The following is an 18,219-nucleotide window of genomic DNA, read 5'->3' on the forward strand; positions in this document are numbered from 1 at the left end:
ACGCTGGATCAGGCTAGAATAGCCTCAAGTGTGGCTTAGGATTTACTATCATCGGCCCCCAAAAGGTTAAACTGCTGCCATTCTTATGCTGTTAATGGCAGAGGCCTCAAACCTTCTACAGCCAGTCATTGGGCGACTAGGGTTCAAATTAAGAAAAGGGGCAGAGCCACAAACAGCCAATTAGATTTGCTTGATTGATAAACTGCTTCCGTTCTCACAGTATTGATGCCAAGGACCCCAAAGCTCACAAACTTGGTTATTAGGTGACTGTGTGCCAAGGTTACATAAAGTGGGTGGAGCCAACAACCAAATTTTACATGGGAAAAATTTAAACTGCAGCCATTCTTACACTGTTAATGGCAGGGTTCTCAAACTTGGCACAGTTGGTCAATGGGTGACTGGGATTAATATTCAGGAAAGTAGGTGGAGCTTACAACAGCCACTTAAAATTCACCTATTGATTTTCAAGGGGAATATTTAAATTTCTGCCATTCTTCCACTGTTAATGGCAGAGGTCTTAAACCAGCTATAGTCGGTCTTTGGGTGACTGGGATTCAAAGGAGCAGAGCCACAAACAGCCAATCACAAACTTGCAAACTTGGTCATTGAGTGTGTGTCAAGACCCAACAACAACCAAATACATACCAGAGCAAAGCCGGATCTTCAGCTAGTGTGTGTATGCACACACACACACACACACACACACACACACACACACACACACACACACACACACACACACACACACACACACACACACACACACACACACACACACACACACACACACACACACACACTCTTTGTTTTTTTGGGGGGGGGGGGGGGATACAAGATGCAATTATTTCTCCCCCAAGAATGGGGAGAAAAGGTCCCTGCATCATATATACCAAATACACAATGTCAGGTACTACCTCACCTCACCTCATCCATTGGCTCCGGCGGCGATCAGAGACCTTTCCTCTGCCACACTGCTCCCCTAGTGCTGGCTTCTGCTGATCACGTCAGTTGAAGCAGGCACTAGGGAAGCAGTGAGGTAGAGGTTTTTTTTTTCTGTTCGTCACTGAAGTCGATGGATTAGGGGAGCCCTGCTGCCAATGCTGTCATTTTTATCCAGGGGGAGCTGAGGACGACACGCGGGGAGGGGGAACAGGAGGACACATGGGGACACAGGATGACACATGGGGGACACATGAGGTACAAGGGGGAAACGGTAAATGGGGACAACACCTAAAAGACGCTCACCAGGTTTAGTAACAAAAACAACAATAATATTTCTATAGTGCTTTGATTCCATAGGAGTCAAAGTGCTTAGGCTCTCTCGGATTCAGTAATTGGTAGTAGGATGCAAGGGCGTAGGGCCCGTGGTCGCAGCGGTCGCCTTGGCGACCGGGCCCGGCTCCTGAGGAGGCGGGGGAGGGGCCCGGGGGGCCCATCTCCGTTTGGAGAGCCATGTGGCCCGTGCGCGCTGGTAGGGGGGAGCTGCAGCCGCGGGGAGGACAGCCCGACCTCTCCCTCCCTTCCTCTCCCCGGGGCCCCCCCCCTCAGATGCAGAGTGAGCGGCTCACGGAAGCGCTGTAGGCAGAACTCACCTCCCTGCGTTCCACTCGCCGCTGATCTCCTCTCTGGCTGGCTCTGCATAGATGCTGTTACACACGCAGCTTCCGGCTAAACAGGAAGCTGCGTGTGTAAGCATCTATGCAGAGCCAGCCAGAGAGGAGATCAGCGGCGATTGGAACCAGGGACGGAGGTGAGTTCTGCCTACAGCGCTTCCGTGAGCCGCTCACTCTGCATCTGAGGGGGGGGGGGGGCCCGGGGAGAGGAAGGGAGGGAGAGGTCGGGCTGCCCTCCCCGCGCCCCCCCCCCCTCCATTATGGGGACGGGGAACCTACCTACCTGCCCTATCCTGGGGGGCAGCTACCTAATCTTTCCTGGGGGACAGCTACCTAATCTATCCTGGGGGGCAGCTACCTAATCTATCCTGGGGGGCAGCTACCTAATCTAACCTATACTGGGGGGCACCTACCTAATCTAACCTATACTGGGGGGCACCTACCTAATCTATACTGGGGGGCACCTACCTAATCTTTCCTGGGGGGCAGCTACCTAATCTATCCTAGGGGGGAAGCTACCTAATCTATCCTGGGGGGCAGCTACCTAATCTAACCTATACTGGGGGGCACCTACCTAATCTATCCTGGGGGCAGCTACCTAATCTATCCTGGGGGGCAGCTACCTAATCTATCCTGGGGGGAAGCTACCTAATCTATCCTGGGGGGCAGCTACCTAATCTAACCTATACTGGGGGGCACCTACCTAATCTATCCTGGGGGCACCTACCTAATCTATCCTGGGGGCAGCTACCTAATCTATCCTGGGGGCAGCTACCTAATCTATCCTGGGGGGCAGCTACCTAATCTATCCTGGGGGGCAGCTACCTAATCTATCCTGGGGGGCAGCTACCTAATCTATCCTGGGGGGAAGCTACCTAATCTATCCTGGGGGGCAGCTACCTAATCTAACCTATACTGGGGGGCACCTACCTAATCTATCCTGGGGGCAGCTACCTAATCTATCCTGGGGGGCAGCTACCTAATCTAACCTATACTGGGGGGCACCTACCTAATCTAACCTATACTGGGGGGGCACCGACCTAATCTAATTTATACTGGGGGCACCTACCTATCTAACCTATACTGGGGGCACTTACTTATCTAACCTGTATTCAGGGAACCGAGCTAGCCTATACAGGTGGCAACTAAACTGGCTACCTATATTGGAGGCACCTACCTAACTAACCTATACTGGGGGCACCTACCTATCTAACCTACGCTGGGGGCAACTATTCTGGCTACCTATATTAGAGGCACCCACCTAGCTAACCTGTACTGGGGGCACCTATCTATCTAACTTATACCGGCGGCGCCTGCCTATCTCACCTATACCGGGGGCAACTATACTGGCTTACCTATGCCTGACTACCTATACTGGGGGTACCTATAGCTGGCTATAGGGATTTTGATATGTGTGTGCATCCGTCGGGTGTTGCCGGGGGAGAGGGGGCTGTTGTTGCCGGGGGGGGGGGGGGGGGCCACATCCAGATTCCGCATCGGGGCCCAGAGGTTTGTAGCTACGCCACTGGTAGGATGAAGTATTATCACAGCAAAAAATATATTTCTGCGATTGCCAAACCGAACAGGTGGGTTTTCAGTCTGGATTTAAACATGTCCAGAGATGTAGCTTTCCTGATCTGCTGAGGTAATGAGTTCCATAATGTAGGAGCGGCATGACAGAAGGCTCTGGGCCATAAGTTTTCAGGTGGACTATGGGTGTTACTAGGTTATTAGAACCTGTGGATCTGAGATTGCAGGAATTGCTACGCAGCTGCAACATTCCTTTCATGTATCCAGGGCCCAGATTATGTATTGATTTAAATGTCAGTAGGCCGAACTTGAATAATATGCTGCATTTTCTTTATCCCCTGGTTTTTGCCCTCTAAACCTTGGTTCGTCTTATAGTTGCACTCGCATGCTCTGTTTTATATTTGTGAAAAAATATACTGTGTGTGTACGCACGCACGCACACACCTATTCTGATTATCGTCCATCTCTCTGCAGGGATTCTGGGAAGGAGCAGCTGAGATCATGCAAACTTATGGACCAATTTCAGGGTAAGTATAGAACGGATGTTGTATTTATACCTCTAGTCAGCCCTTGCACTGTGGTTTGTTAGCAATATAAGTAGAAAATGGTATAAATGTAAAAGTATGAGTTCACATCCGTCTCCAAAAAACGCACACACACACAATTGGTGATGGGAGTCGGAAAGGAAGTACTCTGTTGCCTGGCAGGGGTTGGTGCTCGATCTCTTGGGCTTACAGTGCAATGCCAATGTTATACAGATGTTTCACTAGCCTCCAGTCTAGCATCGCTTATATTGTTATGTAGGGGGACGAAGGGACAACAAGCTGCGCATGATGAAGGAGTTTACCATGGGCAAGGGAGTGGGGAGAAAAAATGCGCCTGTAGTGTATTGGGGAAGGCTAACATTCTGACGTGTCGGATCTTTAGCAGATGTCAGGCAGCTGCTGTACACACACTGAGTTCTTTCAGACCTGGGGGTCTAGTGGCTAGGATTCGGCGCTCTCACCGCTGCGGCCCAGGTTCGATTCCCGGTCCGGGAAGGCCTCCTTCTTTCAGGGTATTATCACATTGCAGCCGTGGAAAAACGGCAACGTTTTCACGCAGCTGAATCTGCATTCTTGGCCAACAGCCAGCTGAAAACAATTGACTGTCGGCAAAGGGCAATGTGGTTAAATGCAAGTTTGTCGGCTTTATTTCCCTGCTGTGGAAAACCGCACATTGCTTCCAGTATGCTGCATTTGTGCATTGGAAAGCTTTGTGCGTTTTTGCGTTGCAGGGAATCCCCTTGATTTTTGGAAAGTGAGACCTTAGCCTCAAGATTCTCACTTGAGACAGTCTTTATCATCCGCCACGGCCGAGATTAAACCAGCGTGTGTACATAGCTTACGATTCCTTACTCTTTAACTTACAGGAAACTGTCCAAGAATGCTAATGTGTTGCTTCAGATGTCTTTAATCATTAGAACTGAAGTTACTCTGTGCAGGATGGCTGGAATGAAAACGTGTCCAGTTAAAGATACCTTTATTATTCTTTGGATATACAATTACCTAAATACCTTTACAGAAATATATTCTACAGTGCTATGCAAAAACCACTGATCCATTCACACCAGTCTGCACCAGGGGAGCTTACAAACGATTGTACCCACCACATGTGCACTCTATTACCAACCAGACATACTTTGTTCACATCCTAGGTACTACCTGGGGCGACGTCCAGTAATTCTCTTATCGGATCCTGACGCTATCAAACAAGTTCTCCAAAAAGATTTTGCAAACTTTACTAACAGGATGGTGAGTTAATGATGAAAGTGAGCCTGAAGTCTGCTCTGGTACTGTATAGCCTCCCTAATGTAGCCTGAGATAAATCTGATCACTGTGTGAGTGTATAATTAGCAGTAAGTGACAGATATATTATCCAGTCTGAGGAAATTGATGCAAAAGTGGAGAAATGCCCAGACTGAGGATTTTGATTGGCTCCCACTGCTGTTTACTTGCTTAATTTACATGAGCAGCTGCAAGCAGTGCATTTACTGCATGTTAATGCCTTTTAGGCACTAGCTGGGTGCTTGTTGACTGTTAAGCTAAGTACCCACGGGGGTACAATTGTAGCTGTCGCCGCACACGGGAGCGTGTGCGCGACAGTTCGGCGGCAGTTCGGCGACAGCTCGTCGCCAAATCCCTCTGCATCCACACGGCAGCAGAGGGATTAGCGATGCGGCGGAAGCTGTCGCCGAGTTTCCTTCCCCCCGCCGGAAGCTCCGTGTGGTGTGTGTGGGTAGCTGTCGCTAGCCCGCATACACATGCGGGGCTAGCGACAGTTCCGGCGAGGTTGCGGCGACGACTGTAGCCGGCGATTGAACAGTTCAATCGCCTGGCGACAGCTCCGACGGGCGACGGTTCGGGGCGCGCGCATCATACACACGGGGGAACTGTCGCCCGTGAGTATGGGCCTTTAGAACCAGCTTTGGAGAGGTGTTTCGTTCCAGACAGGCACAGCTGTGCTGACATACAGTCATGGCTGAAATTGTTAGCACCCCAGAAATTTTTCCAGTAGATCAAGTATTTCTCACAGAAAAATATTGCAGTAACACATCTTGTGCTATGCACATATTTATTCCCTTTGTTACCAAAAAAAGGGAGGAAAAAAAACAAATTGCCACAAAACTCCAGAATGGTCTGGACAAAATGATTGGCACCTTTAACTTAATGCACACCCTTTGGGAAATTTAACTGAAATCAGTTGCTTCCTATAGCCCTCAACAAGCTTCTTACATATTTCACCCAGAATTATGGACTACTCTTCCTTTGCAAACTGCTTCAGGTCTCACTTATTGGAAGGGCGCCTTTTCCCAACAGCAATTTTAAGATCTCTCTACAGGTGTTCAATAGGATTTAGATCAGGACTCATTGCTGACAACTTAAGAACTCTCCAGCGCTTTGGTGCCATCTATTTCTGGGTGCTTTCTGACATACAGTATGTTTGGGGTCATTGTCCAGCTGGAAGACCCAAGATCTCAAATGCAAAACCAGCTTTCTGACACTGGGCTCTACAGTGCAACCCAAAATCCTTTGGTAATCCTCAGATTGCATAATGCTTTGCACACATTCAAGGTACCCAGTGCCAGAGGCAGCAAAACGACCCCAAAAAATAATCGAACCCCCACCATATTTCACTGTAGGTACTGTTTTTTTTTTTTATTATTATTATTTATTTATATAGTGCTGACATATTACACAGCACTGTGCAGAGTACATTGTCTGGTCACTAACTGTCCATCAGAGGGGCTCACAATCTAGTCCCTACCTAGTTCTTTTCTGTGTAGGCCTCATTCTGTTTTCGGGAAACAGTAGAATGATGTGCTTTTCCAAAAAGCTCCATCTTGGTCTCCTGTCCAAAAACATGTTTCCCAGAAGAATTTTGGCTTACTCATGTACATTTTGGCAAACTGCAGTCTTGCTTTTTTATGTCTGTCAGCAGTGGGGGAGTACATATTGTCACAGCGCTGGGCAGTTCGGCGTGAGGCAAGCCGTATGACTGCTCTTCCCGCTGCTGCAAAACTCCCAGGCGACGTTGAATACAATTCCCCTTCCGAGTCGTCGTAATTCGGGGTCTGGCAACCGCTGGAGAACTGAATTACCGTTATGCGCCCCACGCAGCATTACATTGCTGCTATGGGGCGCCCAGTCTCAGCGACGCGCACCGAGATAACCTGCTTCGGCAGTGGGGTACTCTTGGGTCTCCTGCCATAGCGTTTCATTTAAATATCGAGGGATTGTTCTCGCTGACACTAATGCTCCCTGAGCCTGCAGGACAGCTTGTATTTCTTTGGAACTTGTTTGGGGCTGCTTATCCACCCTCCGGACTAATCCTACGTTGCAACCTTTCATCAATTGTCCTCTTCTGTCCACGCCCAGGGAAATTAGCTACAGTACCATGGGTTGCAAACTTGTTGATAATGTTGCGCACTGTGGACAAAAGCAAATCTAGATCCCTGGAGATGGACTTGAAACCATGAGATTAATATTTTTCCACAATTTTAGTTCTCAAGTCCACAGACAGTTCTCTTCTCCTCTTTCTGCTGTCCATGCTTAGTGTGGCACACACAGACACACAATGCAAAGACTAAGTGAACTTTTCATCTGCTTTCAGGTGTGATTTTTAAATTGCCCACACCTGTTACTTGCCCCCAGTGAGTTTAAAGGGGCATCACGTGCTTGAAACAATCTTACTTATCCTCCATTTTAAAAAGGTGCCATTAATTTTGTCCAGCCCATTTTTGGAGTTTTGTATGACATTATGTCCAATTTGTTTTTTCTTCCTCCTTTTTTTTGTTTTTTGTTTTTGTTTGTTTTGTTTTTTTTTGTCCCAATACACACAGGGAATAAACATGTGTATAGCAATACATGTTACTGCAATACTTTTCTGTGACAAAAAATTCTTGGTTGCCAACAATTTTGGCCATAACTGTACATCCTATATAATAACCTGCCTGTGTCCCTGCATCCTCCTGTGTCCGTGCGTTTAGACCAGCACGCATGTGTGGCATGTGGGCAGGCTTTAGACAGCACAGGAGGAAGGGGGCGGGCGTGTGCGCGTGCATTGCAGCATGCGTGCAGTCGCGTCCATTGTGTGGTGTGGCCGTGCGCATGCACGCTGACTTTGCGGGCAATGTTGCGTTGACGGGGGGGAGGGGGATGTGAGTGGCCAAGACTTAGCGCCTGTTTTTGTAATGGGGCCTAAGGTCTAGTGGAGTTATAAAACCCTGCCATTTGTGTATATTGCAGCTAGAAGGCACTCTGGGGCTATCAGATCGAAAGCTGATCTGAATGTGAAACAATGTAGTTCAGTCTCCCATGTGAAATGCCTAAAATTTATATTGGTATATTGGGAGTCTCAGAAAAATTGACCTCCCCTGGGAGTCCCCAGTAAACATGATAATGCAGCAGGTAACTCTGAGTACCAGACTCTGCCTAGTTAATATATTTTTTTTAAAATCTTTCTTGCTGTCATGTATTGTCCTGATCTGCAGCAGGACCCTCCATCCTACATAATCCTGCACTCTGCCCACACAATAATGTGAACTGTATTATTGGGACTACTACTCCAGTGTATGATCAGGCATTGTCTGTCACCCCTATTATCATTGTCTGTAACCTTATTTATTGTACAGAGCTGTGTAATATGTTGGCATTATATAAATCCAATATATATTGACTTTAGACACAGCCACACTCTGGCAATGCAGGTAGGTGTGGCTTTTTTTCTACAGAAATGCACATTACCAAGTGTTGCTCTCTGTTGCTGCGCTGATCTCATTCAACTATTCTGAATGAGAGCGCACTGCTAGCGGAACAGAAATGGGTGTAGCAGCGTGCTCTTAAACAGTGTGCCCATCAGAAAGCGCTGTCTATGAACTATAGAATATCCTTGCTTATGTATACTAAGGCACATTGGTGAACTGGTTTCAGTGTGATATTATGCTTAGGCCCTCATGTCCAGTAAAGAGTGCTCCTGCATGTCAGAACTGTGTGCCTGTAGTAATTGGTTTGTGTTTATTTTATTATTGTTGTAGTCCTCTAGGCAATGTTCTTACCTTTCCCCTTTGATGCTTTGACAGAAACTGAATCTAGTGACTAAGCCAATGAGTGACAGCCTGCTGTGTCTGCGGGATGAGCAGTGGAAGCGTGTCCGCAGTGTTCTGATGCCATCATTTAGTACCTCCCGCATGAAGGAAGTGAGCAACCAGCTTATTATTCTAGAGATAGCTTTTTCAACATTTAACAGTTTTGATTGGAGGGAAAGGGGAATTTTCTGTGGTGCATATTAGCTGATTCACTTTCCCTGAAGTTTATAACATTTCTGTATGGAAAACTCAGTGTTGCCTGAGCTTGTGGCTTGAAGACATTTGAAGGATGTCATTTCAAAGGGCAACAGTCTTGCAATCCTCTGCCCTTGTTTCAAGGCCTGTTTCACAAAAGCAAAAAGGAATGATCTCCATACAGCCTTCCTGAAGTGAAGCATTCAGGATGCTGCCTTTTAAACTCCTACATTAGAACTGCGATGTGAAGCTTAAAGTATGCGTCTCTGCAGTGTAAATGCATATATCACCTTGTAAAGTCACTGCAAGCAATGCATCATCCCGATGGAACCTGCTGTAACAGATCTTAATCCGTGTGCTAGCCCCATAGGAATATTATTGCATCGCGTTAAAATGTGATATAGTGCACTGTTACTGATCGCATGTATATGTATGTGTATTTATATGTATGTGTGTATGTGTGTATGTGTGTGTGTGTGTGTGTGTATGTGTGTATATGTATGTATGTATGTATGTATGTATGTATGTATGTGTGTGTGTGTGTGTGTGTGTGTGTGTGTGTGTGTGTGTGTGTGTGTGTATATATATATTTATTAAGGCCCCTTATGTGTTTAGGAATATGGTACTATACTTAGTGTTTTTCAGCATGGGGATCTCTTTAGGCGCACTACACAAATTACAATGGTTTTGATTCTTCTTTACTTACCGGAGTATTATGTAAAGAACGTGGTAACATCCAACTGTAATGCAGAAAAATACAATTAAATAATTGGCTGTGGTGTGTGGTCACATTTCTAGTTTTGAAATGATTACAGAAAAGTTGTATTTTCACCTTTCTTCTTTCTCATGACTCTGCAGATGTGTCCACTGATAAACCAAGGCTGTGACGTGCTGGTCAGTAATTTGCAGCGCTTTGCAGACTCTGGAGAGCCCTGTAATGTACAAAGGTAATGACCGAAGGAATCCATTAATCCATGGCAAATAACCGTTTGATCAATCCACCCCTCCACCACTCTAATGCTGCAAGGCAAAAGTGATATTCTCTATGCAGTGATAAATGTTCTGGAAATAAACCTGTTAAGCAACCAACAGAGTTCTGTGTTGGAATCTTGACCAGGACATTGTGTGTGGAGTATGTATTTGTAATGCTAGGTACACACCATACAATTTTTTGGGCAGATTTACCTGCCAGATCGATTATTTCCTATGTCAGATCTGAATTTCGAATTATTTTTAAAAAAAAAAAAATTTAATTTACTTTTTTAATCGGTTATCATTCCGTTCTATGAAAATCGATAAAATAAAATCGAAAAAAAAAAACAGATTAAAAAAATGGATCGATAATTCAGATTGGACGTGTTGGAAATAATCGATCTGGCAGGTAAATCTGCAAGAAAATTGTATGGTGTGTACCTAGCATTAGTGCTAAAAAACTTACTGATAATTGTTTTAAGCCCATAAGCTTTAGTAGAGACATTAGACTAGTTCCATGGTAGAGATAAGATTGTGAGCTTTTCTGAGGTACAGTAATTACACGACTCAGTGTGTTGACATCTTCCTCAGCACTTCCAAAGCTTTTATACTGAACTAGTGGCCTTAGCCCGTTTAAAAACGGGCTAGGTCTGTCTGCCGCTCGTGTGCGCGCACCCACATGTCCGCCACGCCCGCAACCGCCACGCACGTCCTCCGCAAACGCTTACTCGCACACATGCCCGCCCCTTCCTCCCCTTCAGTGTCTCTGCGTCCCTCCCTGCACATGCGCAGTACAACAAAACACACACAGGGACATGGGACGCAAACACACTTGGGTTTTATTATAGAGGATAATTAATAGAAAGGGTGAGTCGAGCATTTCTTGCAAATTAGGTCTGTGTGAAATTAACTTCAAAATGAAACCAGATTTGTTAAACCACTAAACAGCAGCTGAACATTGACAAAGGTGACCAAACTTCCATTACTAACTGGAATGCCTCAAAATTTCTTTTTTCTTTCCTGTGTAGTTCTTATGCCTGTTATACAATGGATATTGTTGCCAGTGTGGCGTTTGGTACCAACGTGGACTCTCAGAAGAATCCAGATCACCCGTTGGTGAAAAATAGCAAAAAGTTCCTGGAATTATTTACCCCATTCAAGCCGATCATCCTGCTGACATGTGAGTTCTGCAGGAATCTGGTGGGTTAGAATTTGTTTTCCTCCAGAGATGGGGATTCCATGAGACTTGAAGACACGTACCTGTTCTTGTGTTCTATGCATAAATGGCTCCCACAGAGATCGTCCGGGGTGGGGCCTCCTATGCTTATATTTTGCATAACACATGGGGTGACGTTTCCAAATTAAATGTTAAACAATTGCAGATAGTAAACATGGTCTCCCACACTGACTTTTACAGTGGTTTGCAAAAGTATTCGGCCCCCTTGAAATTTTCCACATTTTGTAATATTACTGCAACAAACCTGAATCAATTTTATTGAAATTCCACGTGAAAGACCAATAAAAAGTGGTGTACACGTGAGAAGTGGAATGAAAATCATACATGATTCCAAACAATTTTTACAAATAACTGCAAAGTAGGGTGTGCATAATTATTTAGCCCCCTTTGGTCTGAGTGCAGTCAGTTGCCCATAGACATTGCCTGATGAGTGCTAATGACTAAATAGAGTGCACCTGTGTGTGATCTAATGTCAGTACAAATACAGCTGCTCTGTGACGGCCTCAGAGGTTGTCTTAAGAGAATATTGGGAGCAACAACACTGTGAAGTCCAAAGAACACACCAGACAGGTCAGGGATAAAGTTATTGAGAAATTTAAAGCAAGCTTAGGCTGCAAAAAGATTTCCAAAGCCTTGAACTTCCCACGGAGCACTGTTCAAGCGATTATTCAGAAATGGAAGGAGTATGGCACAACTGTAAACCTACTAAGACAAGGCCGTCCACCTAAACTCACAGGCCGAACTCTTGCCACTCTTCCATAAAGGCCAACTTTGTGCAGTGCACGACTAATAGTTGACCTATGGACAGATTCCCCCACCTGAGCTGTAGATCTCTGCAGTTCGTCCAGAATCACCATGGGCCTCTTGGCTGCATTTCTGATCAGCGCTCTCCTTGTTCGGCCTGTGAGTTTAGGTGGACGGCCTGGTCTTGGTAGGTTTACAGTTGTGCCATACTCCTTCAATTTCTGAATGATCGCTTGAACAGTGCTTCGTGGGATGCTCAAGGCTTTGGAAATCTTTTTGTAGCCTAAGCCTGCTTTAATTTTCTCAATAACTTTATTCCTGACCTGTCTTGTTTGTTCTTTGGACTTCATGGTGTTGTTGCTCCCAATATTCTCTTAGACAACCTCTGAGGCCGTCACAGAGCAGCTGTATTTGTACTGACATTAGATTACACACAGGTGCACTTTATTTAGTAATTAGCACTCATCAGGCAATGTCTATGGGCAACTGACTGCACTCAGACCAAAGGGGGCTGAATAATTACACACGCCCTACTTTGCAGTTATTTGTAAAAAATTGTTTGGAATCATGTATGATTTTTCATTCCACTTCTTACGTGTACACCACTTTGTATTGGTCTTTCACGCGGAATTTCAATAAAATTGATTCAGGTTTGTGGCAGTAATATCACAAAATTTGGAAAACTTTAAGGGGGCCGAATACTTTTGCAAACCACTGTATTTACATTGATCTTAACATCTGTCCTGAAATAGGGACAAGTGAAATAGAAAGCGGGACAGGGGGATTTGGTTCCCAAAAAGGGACTGTCCCTCCAAAAAAGGGACAGTTGAGAGCTATGGTGTTAGATAGATGTATCAGTAAATCTTAAATGTGCTAGGTAGCACCACTGTATTATGAACTTCCTGGTGACCACATAAGTGGGAGTGTTTTCTCTCGCCATATTACACAAAAACAAACTTTAGGATCACTAGAAAACTGGATTTGTAAAACCATGTGATCTTTATTCAGGAAAAAAATGTTTATAAATGTGAAGCTTTCAATCACATCCACCATAATACACTCACTCTTGCGTAGTGTTTTGCAGTGGACAACAAAAGTAACCATCCCAGAATGCCAGCTTTTGTGGCTGGCACCTACACTACCTTTATGTAATTTATGTACCTGCAAAATGGTTTGAGGACAGTGCCTCTAATTTGTCTTCTGGATTCCAGTAAAGATTCAAATCTACCTTTTTAAAGGGAACATGAAGTGAGTGAAATAGAGGCCATATTTATTTTCTTTTAAACTATTCCAATAGCTTGATAGTCCTGCTGATCTTTCTGGCATTAGTAGTGTCCGATTTACACACCTGAAACAAGCATGCAGCTAATCCAGTCAGATTTCAGTCAGAGCACCTGATCTGCATGTTTGCACAGAGTCTATGGCTAAAAGTGTAATGTTGGGAATACACCATAAGTTTTTTTTCAGCAGATAGATGATGGTTCGATTAGATAATTTCCGACATGTCCGATCTGATTTTCGATCGTTTTTCTGATCGATTTCTCATAGAAGTGAATGGAAATTGATAAGAAAAGATACGAAAATCAATTGAAAATAAGATCGGACAGTAAATCGACTGAAAAATCTCATTGTGTATTCCCAACATTAGACACATAATTAGGAAGACAACCAGGTAATTTGCATTGTTTAAAAGGAAATGTGAGACTCCATATTTCTCTCACTTTAGGTTCTCTTAACTCCCTAGCGTTCTGGGCGAGCTAGGCTCCTCCAGTGCCGCCAGAGGTCACCGCTCAGGCCCCGCTGGGCCGATTAGAATATTATTTTTTTTAAACACGCAGCAAGCACTTTGCTTGCTGCGTGTCCTACCTGATCGCCGCCGCTACCCGCCGCGATATAGTGCCGCCCCCAAGCCGAGACCCCGTGCTCTGCCTGGCCAATCAGTGCCAGGCAGCGCTGAGTGGTGGATCGGGTCTCCCTGTGATGTCACGTGCGTCGCCATGGTGACGGGGGAAGCCCTGAAGGAAATCCCATTTAGATTTCCGGACGGGCCATTGCACCGGTGGCGATCGGAGGGCATGGAGGGACGCCGCAGTAATGGGGGAATCATGTAGCTAGCGCAGTTAAAATACATGAAATATAAAAAAAAAAAAAAAAAATGTGCAAAAAACGTTCCCGCGGCCACAGGGCCGCGGGAATCAGAACGCCAGGCAGGTTAAATGCTTTGAAAAAACGACATTCAATGTTGTTGAACTTCCATAAAGACAAATATTTAACTATATTCTCTGCATTCAGATGAGCAGTCTTAAAGCTGCAACAAGAAGCTTTCCTTGCTGTCCTATGGTCCCCTGCCACCGAGCGCGGACCCTCCAAAGATTACCCACAAGAGCTTGTTTGTAAACTGATTGGGGCCGTGCTCCTCTTTAAGCCTAATGCTACGTACACACATGCGACAACGATCGTTCGTTATGAACGACAAACGAACTTTTAATTGAAGAAAGAACGACCTAAGTAAAGTTAGTTTTAAAAGATGTGTAATGATCTGATCGTTAAAACGAACGTTACATCACATAAAGCAACTATTGCGCTTGCGCATAAAAATGAAAAGTTCCATGGAGAAATAGTGAAATGCGCATGTCAAGCCTAGTACGACGACCGTTTCCAACGATGTGCTACTTTTGCAAACGATCGTCGTTGGGAAAAATCCGCCAAGCTAGATAGTTCGTTTTGAACGATCTAGCTCGTCCGTCGTTAGACTTAATAGTCGTTAGCTGCTTTTTTTCAAACGATCGTCGTTTGAAATGATCGGGGAATGATTGTTTCAAACGACTATAGCCGCATGTGTGTACGCACCTTAAGAGTGGCTGTACTGTACCTCATAAGATAGATTAACATTTTGGACTTCTTACATAGTTGACCAAAGGTTGTTTCTAGAATAATGGTTTCAACCTAGTTTGTCAGAATCCTCATCAAAATAAAATTGGTTTTCTTTATTTTCCATAAGTCCTTCACTACGGCCTAAAATTCCACCTGACTGGGCAGTTCCAGTAATTTTAACTCTTGCAGTATTGGTTATGCAGCAAGGGCCATCTCCTGGAACGTCTGTTGTAGAGGACTTGCTTAAATCCCAAGGGTAATTTTGAACTTGCCTCACTTCCTGTCACTAATAGTAAGTGCAAATCCGTCCAAAGTAGATAGAAAGACCACTATCACAAATTTAAACTTAAAATGTATACATATAAAATGCACTATAAATGTATTTATTTTTTTCCTGTGTTGCTGTCACTTAAAGTAGGCAGTTAAAATCTGTAATGTTTTTTGGACTAGTCAATCTCCTCATAGGGAATTCTCAGGATTTTTTATTTTCAAAAGAATTTACTGAATTGCAGTTGCTCAGTACAACTGACAAAACTGTGTGCAAACAAGTAGGGAGGCTGGCTGCTGCTCTTGTATGGATCCTACAATTAGTACATTTGTAAAGAATGAAGGAAATACTGAGCAATCCCCATGAGGAGATGGACTAGTCCAAAACCTGTCAGATTTTTACTGCTTACTGTAAGTGATATCAACATAGGAAAAGGGAATTTTACAGTGCATTTTTACTCAGGAAGAAAAGTACATGATATATGTATGCGTTTTTAAATCTTACAAATTTTTTGCAATAGTGGTCCTTTAAAGTGTACCAGAGACGTAAAAAAAAAAAAAAAAAGTTTTATACATATCTGGGGCTTCCTCAAGCCCCATGCCCATGGATCGCTCCTACGCCGCTGTGCTCACTCTTATCCAGCTCCGGAGCGCGCAGAGATACGCAGAGGGCGCCCTTTTCTTGCGCAGACTGCCGCGGCTGACAGAACTTATGGGACCCGGTATCGGAGCTGGAGAAGAGGGAGGACGGCTGTGTGGGAGCAATCCGCGGGCATGGGGCTGGAGGAAGCCTCAGGTATGTATAAAACGTGTTTTTTTTTTTTTTTTTTTTTTCTTATTACGTCTCTGGTTTCCTTTAACCACCCTGGTGGTATTGACGAGCTCAGCTCGTCCAGGAAAAACTTGCTGAAAGCGGTATTGACGAGCTGAGCTCGTCAATACTGCCAGGGAGATTTATTGTTTCTCTGCCCCGCCGGCTGCACTTTTCCCTCATCAGAGGGATTCCCCAGGATGGCTGGATGCCTGTCAGCACGCTGTGGGTAGCGATCTGTGCTACCCACAGCGTGCAGAACTAGCATCCAGCCACCCTGGGGAATCCCTGTGCAGCCATCGGAGCAGAGAATGTGCTCAGCAGCATGCGGGATTCCCCTTCTGTGCTGCGGGTGGCTGGTGCGGGGATCCCCTCTGTGGGGGGGGGGCGGGGGGTGTCCCCTGCTGTGCTGCGGGTGGCTGGTGCGGGGATCCCCTCTGTGCGGGGGGAGGGTGTCCCCTTCTGTGCTGGCTGGTAGTGGCCGGTACCGGCGGGGATCCTGTCTGTGGGGAGGGGGCATCCCCGTAATGTGCGTGCGGGTGACCCTGTAGTGTGTGTGTGTGGGGGGGCGGGTATCCCCCCTATGGGGCTGGTCTTGGCCGGTCGGGGACCCCCCCCATTCTTTGCGGGGGGGGGGGAGGTGGGTGTCCCCTTCTATGAGAGCTGTGGGTGGCCTTTCCCTCCTCCCTCTCTGTCCCCCGTGCCCCCCTCACCCCCGATCCTGTGTCCCCCCCCTATCCCGTGTCTCCCCCCTGTCAGTCAGAAGCCCTGCTTTACTCACCTGAGGGCTTTCTCCTGCGCTGGCCGAGATGCACACCCTCCATCTCCATCGCCGAAGTCCCGGTCTCTGTAATTACAGTACGCGGCTTGGTGACGTCACCAAGCCGCGTACAGTAATTACAGAGAACACGAGACTTCGCGATGGAGGAGGAAGTGCGCCCCTTCCGCCGCAGGAGCAAGCCCTCAGGTGAGTAGATCAGGGCTTCTGACGGGGGAGACACGGGATTGGGGGGGGGCACGGGGGATCGGAAGGGATGGGGGGAAGAGGAGGGAGAGGCCACCCACAGCCCTCATAGATGGGGACACCCACCTCCCCCCCACAACAGAAGGGGGTGTCCCTGACAGACCATGACTAGCCCCCATAGAAGGGGATATCCCCCACACACACAGAAGGGCCACCCAGCCACCTGCACGCACAGTATGGGGATCCCCCACAGAGGGGATCCCCACCGGCCACTACCAGCCAGCACAGAAGGGGAGCCCCCCCACAGAAGGGACACCCGGCCAGAGTCAGGGGGCATCGGGGGCAATGGGGGGGGGGGGGGGCAGAGGCACCCGCAAACCTGGCTCCCTATACATATGACTCCCTACACCTGGCTGCACATCTGTCTCCTATACACCTGGCTGCACATCTGTCTCCTATACACCTGGCTGCACATCTGTCTTTTATACACCTGGCAAACATCTTGCTCCCTATATACCTGGCAAAACATCTGGCTAAACTATTCCTGGCTAATACATCTGGCTAACTACACCTGGCTGCACATCTGGCTAACTATACCTGGCTATACATCTGGCTATACATCTGGGTCTTATACTCACCATTGGCATGCTGATCCCTCGTCGCGTACCTCTGATAGCTTCCCCGGTGCCTTCTTCCATGTCCCTTGGCGGATTTTGCTTCTCCCTTGGAGATCACATGTCCCCCGTCGATCGGCGTTGATGGAACCAGTGTCACACAGCATCATCAAAATCTCGCAGCAAACACTTTTTTTTTTTTTATTTAATTCAATACAATAACCTGTATTGAATTCAATACAAAAAAAAAAGATTGCAAAAAAAAAATTGGTTGAAAATGATGGGAAATTAATTGAACCACTTTTTGCACGGAAATCCTGGGGAAATAGAACGCCAGGGTGGCTACGGAATTGTATATTTTAAAATTGTATCTTTGTGGTAAGGGCTTAAAATGTCTGATCTTATTTTATGGACGTTTCTGTGTGAACAGTGGAGACCTTTCCCATTACTTCTAACACTCACTGGGGACAGGAAGTCAATAAAAAAACTTAAGTTCTAGCTTTCCTTAGTTTAGTATGTATATGTTTTAGGTAGGTTCATAGCATTATCAATACTGAATCTTTCTTTTCTTTTTTTCCTCCTGATCTCTTCTAACTACACTAGTGTCCTTCCCTTCTATTATGATTCCCATCATTCGCCACCTTCCCAACAAGAACAGAGACAAGATAAACAGCTTCTTCCGCAAGACCATTATGGAGATGATATCAGCACGAGACCAGCAGCCGGCTCATGAGGTAGTTACTGTCTTATTTCTCACCTTCCTACTCTCTGG

The 18,219-nt window shown here is 46.1% G+C and overlaps 1 protein-coding gene across 1 annotated transcript in view; it reads left to right on the forward strand.

The window, feature by feature from the left end:
* Nucleotides 1–18,219, forward strand: part of TBXAS1 (thromboxane A synthase 1) — a 64,122-nt gene that overhangs the window by 37,989 nt on the left and 7,914 nt on the right. The window contains exons 4-9 of the mRNA XM_068277343.1: nucleotides 3,618–3,670; nucleotides 4,840–4,936; nucleotides 8,764–8,880; nucleotides 9,823–9,911; nucleotides 10,965–11,116; nucleotides 18,051–18,181. Of these exons, the coding sequence (XP_068133444.1) occupies nucleotides 3,618–3,670; nucleotides 4,840–4,936; nucleotides 8,764–8,880; nucleotides 9,823–9,911; nucleotides 10,965–11,116; nucleotides 18,051–18,181 (639 nt within the window). The remainder of the gene's footprint in view (nucleotides 1–3,617; nucleotides 3,671–4,839; nucleotides 4,937–8,763; nucleotides 8,881–9,822; nucleotides 9,912–10,964; nucleotides 11,117–18,050; nucleotides 18,182–18,219) is intronic.

This window comes from Hyperolius riggenbachi, chromosome 3, assembly GCF_040937935.1.
Source record: "Hyperolius riggenbachi isolate aHypRig1 chromosome 3, aHypRig1.pri, whole genome shotgun sequence".
In the NCBI taxonomy this organism is placed as follows: domain Eukaryota; kingdom Metazoa; phylum Chordata; class Amphibia; order Anura; family Hyperoliidae; genus Hyperolius; species Hyperolius riggenbachi.